A 3,888-nucleotide genomic window follows, 5' to 3' on the forward strand; every position below is an offset into this window, starting at 1 on the left:
GTGCCACTACGGACTGTCCCGGACCTACCACGGACGCGCCACGGAACGTCCAGGACCGGTCCGGGAGCTTGGTGTGACTTTAGCTATAGCACAGACCAGATCGTAGCGTTCTGCAAGAAACGTAGACTGGTTCGCGGCCCCAGTGTTTGTACCAGCACAAGCAGTTCTCTAGCACAAACAGAGCAAACTTGACACCGGGACAAGTCTACATAAAACGAGTACTCTTTATATTTTTAAATCAAACCTTTTGTAAATACTGTGAATAAAATTAAAAATTCACAAAGCCATTGGACAGACACATGTGGCTACACAACCGAGTTTCACACACAAGGAATATCGACTGGGAACACGAGCAGCTGCTTGTGTTGCTTAGCCATGTGCCATCTTTGAATGACATCACCTTTGTCACCACTAACCCTGAAGACACCATTGCTGCTATGCGAAACCTGTTAGCTCTCACATCACATTGGGCTAGTCATTTGGACAAAGTACTGCAGTCCCTGGATTGTCGTTATGCAGGGCCACGTATTTTGAATCACGTTCACAATTAATCCATCACGTGTTTTTTTATAATAAAGTTGAACATTAGGTTACTCAGTTACACCTATGCTGTTAATGGTTATTTTTATTGAGATTCACGGTATTATTAGTCTTGCATATGTGAAGTGGGTGGTTATTCTTTTAAGTGTGCTCAGGAGTTCTGTAATATATTGATTGAGAAAAGCTACAAAGACCAAAGTTGCCATACAAATTATGTAAATCTTTATTTCTAAAACGCGGCCATTTACTACAGACACTAGGCATTACTGCTGACAATAGCTCGCCTAAAGTTAGAAATCATGAAGCACACCTTCACAATTCTTCCACCGAGAGAAATTTTCTGATGGGGCAGGTCTCATTTTAATATTTTAAATGTCTTGCTTGGACCAATGACCCTCTACACAAATCCTCTTAGATTCGATACGTCTATCCCAAACAACTGTCTCTGCATGAAGTTTCCTTTGAGCATTGGCGGCGTGCTCCACCATAGCTATCACTGACATAAGTAACAAGGCCTGTGTCACCTAATGTATACATGCCCCAACTTGGGTGACTCGCGGCTCTAGTACCTAGTTCAATTTGTTCTGATATGTTGATAAAAATAGTCGCAACAAACCGATCGCCGGTGGTTATAAACTTACGTGACTAGCGGTTCTAGTACCTAGAGACATCTGGCTATTTATTCGATTATATCAACAGACATAGAGCAAAACTTATATATTGGGTTAAAAGGAGAATAGTACTATCAGGAGCTCTTAAAGTTAGGTATAAATATGTTCGATTTGTTCTGATATGTTGATCAAAATATAGGATCGGCTATGTGTGATCGCTGTATGTTTACATCTGCCATGGGTCATGCGCAATCGGCTGTACAACATCTGCTCCCGCTGTGCCACCTGCTGACAAAGCTAGCGGCTAACCCCATTGTGTGTCGGGGGACATGGTCATGGCCAGGGGCGCAGTTAGAATCACGACGTCGAGGCCAAGATCATGGCCAGGGTCGCGGCCTTGCACCAGGGTCATCGTCGGGGTCCTGGCGCTGAAGCCGGGTCACTGTTGGGGTCGTGGCCATGTCATCGTCCGGTTAGTGGCGTCGAGGCCGGGTCACCGTGAGGGTCGTGGTGTCGTCCGGGCGAGGTGGAGCGGAGGAGTGGGTGGGGTGTTTGCCTTCCTTGTGCTGGGGGTTGGGCACCTAGCAGCGCATGCGCAGTGTGGTTGACCTACCTTGTGCTGTGGGTTGGGCACCTAGCAGCGCATGCGCAGCGTGGTTGACCTACCTTGTGCTGTGGGTTGGGCACCTAGCAGCGCATGCGCAGCGTGGTTGACCTACCGTGTGCTGTGGGTTGGGCACCTCACAGCACATGCGCAGCGTGGTTGACCTACCTTGTGCTGGAGGATGTGCTGGAGGTTGGGCACCTCGCAGCGCATGCGCAGCGTGGTTGACCTACCGTGTGCTGTGGGTTGGGCACCTCGCAGCGCATGTGCAGCGTGGTTGACCTACCTTGTGCTGTGGGTTGGCACCTCGCAGCGCATGCGCAGCGCATGCGCAGCGTGGTTGACCTACCTTGTGCTGTGGGTTGGGCACCTCGCAGCGCATGCGCAGCGTGTTGCGTAGTTGGTTGGAGATGATGTGTTTGCTGTAGAGCAGCGCAGTGTCACTGCCGCTGCCGAGCGCGTGCTGGGCGAAGCGCATGCAGTGCTCCAGCTGGTCCGACAACGCCAGCAGCTGCGAGTTCTTCATGCCGAGCTGACCCTTCTTTGTGTTGCACACCTGCCGGGTAGTAAACGAGAGACAACGCGATGACAACGATGACGTGAATTTGTGGAAAACTCGAATAAGTGATGATATAAGATATAAGATATAAGATATAACAGATTTTATTTATCGCTTTCAATATTAGTAAGTACAAGTATTTTAACAAAGGTAATTTTGACAATAGTAACATGAATTCTCGAGTGGGGGCCTAGGCGGTGGGGCATTAGGCAGTTTTCGTGTCCGTGAATTGGTTACAAGTGGAGTGCACAGAGTAATCTAACTAGAGATAGATCAGGGTTTCGAAATTCATCCCAAGCTCACTCCAGAGGAAAAACGTGGGTGGATTTACATTAACTGCTGATATCCAAGAAGTGCAAGAAGGGCCGGTGAGATGGACATGGGAGCAATGGAAGCAAATTATTTATCTATAGTTCCACTGGGACGTGGTACTGCCGACCATTTCACATTACATGTAAGCAGCAGCAGCAGAACACCTACTAGTATTCTGAAAATAAGGCAATTATCTGCTTTCAAATTGTACATTTTAATCTCCATTTGCATTGTAGGAATATCAGACCCGAATCTGGCCTACATGATACCGTCATGCATGTAACGTAAGTTGCATCGTAACTACTCGCCTTCGTGGCGGTGGTCAGCAAAACCTAGACTGTCACCTACCGCATTTAGGTCGTTCAACAGCTGCTTGCCACGCTTGTTGATCTCTGTGATGAACTTGACGGCGAACATCTTGATGTCGTTGACAACTTTCACCTCACGCTCTGAGATCTCCTGCAGCAGGGTAGAGACGCACACGATTAAAAACATTGAACACTTAAATACGCACCCATGACCCAGACCCAGTGACAGATTAGGGGCAAGCACCACAAGACTGACTGAAATACGCACCTATGACCCGTATTCAATGATAGATTAGGGACAGACACCAGGAGATTGACTGAAATACGCACCTATGACCCACATTCAATGACAAATTAAAAACAGACATATGCATCCATAACCCACACTCAGTGACAGATTAGGGGCAGACACCACAAGATTGACTGAGATATGCATTTCACCGTGCTGCGCTGGTTGATCAGTGCCTTGGCGCTCTCGATATACGACTTCTTCTCTTGCATCTTCTGGATGAGAGTGACGAGGAACTGCTTGTGTTGGTTTGACGCCTCGTGTATGAACTGATACTTGTGTTCCTTGTGCATGCCCAGCTGGCAGTCCCTGAAGTACAGCAGCAACAGCAGCAGCGTTACATAGAGAGAGCCACAGCTGAGATGAGCAGTGTTTGTTGCGACACGGCGATAGAGCGTCTGCTACACCAGTGCTTCTTAATCTGGTGAATTGTTCACCCAATGGCAAATGAAATTATTTTGGGGTGAATGAAACTTACTAACAAGAGCCGCAGAGCGTCTGGGCTCATCTGAGGTCTGTTGCTACGATTATAAACGTAAAATTTCAGTCGTGCGTAGTACCACATTTGTTAGGCGCAGATATGCAGACACGCAGTTGCGTACACATCATTGTTAGGACACGCCCACTATCGCAGATGGAGGGTAGGGGGAGGGTGGGGGGAGGGT

At 48.0% G+C, this 3,888-nt stretch overlaps 1 protein-coding gene across 1 annotated transcript in view; it reads right to left on the minus strand.

The window, feature by feature from the left end:
• The window catches only part of LOC106811072 (E3 ubiquitin-protein ligase TRIM33-like), a gene marked incomplete at its 3' end in the record, with an annotated part of 24,823 nt that overhangs the window by 10,160 nt on the left and 10,775 nt on the right, over positions 1-3,888 (minus strand). Inside the window, 3 exon segments of the mRNA XM_014814598.1 lie at positions 2,105-2,311; positions 2,975-3,085; positions 3,376-3,532. Coding sequence (XP_014670084.1) covers positions 2,105-2,311; positions 2,975-3,085; positions 3,376-3,532 — 475 coding nt within the window.

This window comes from Priapulus caudatus, unplaced genomic scaffold (assembly GCF_000485595.1).
Source record: "Priapulus caudatus unplaced genomic scaffold, Priapulus_caudatus-5.0.1 Scaffold502, whole genome shotgun sequence".
Taxonomy (NCBI): domain Eukaryota; kingdom Metazoa; phylum Priapulida; class Priapulimorpha; order Priapulimorphida; family Priapulidae; genus Priapulus; species Priapulus caudatus.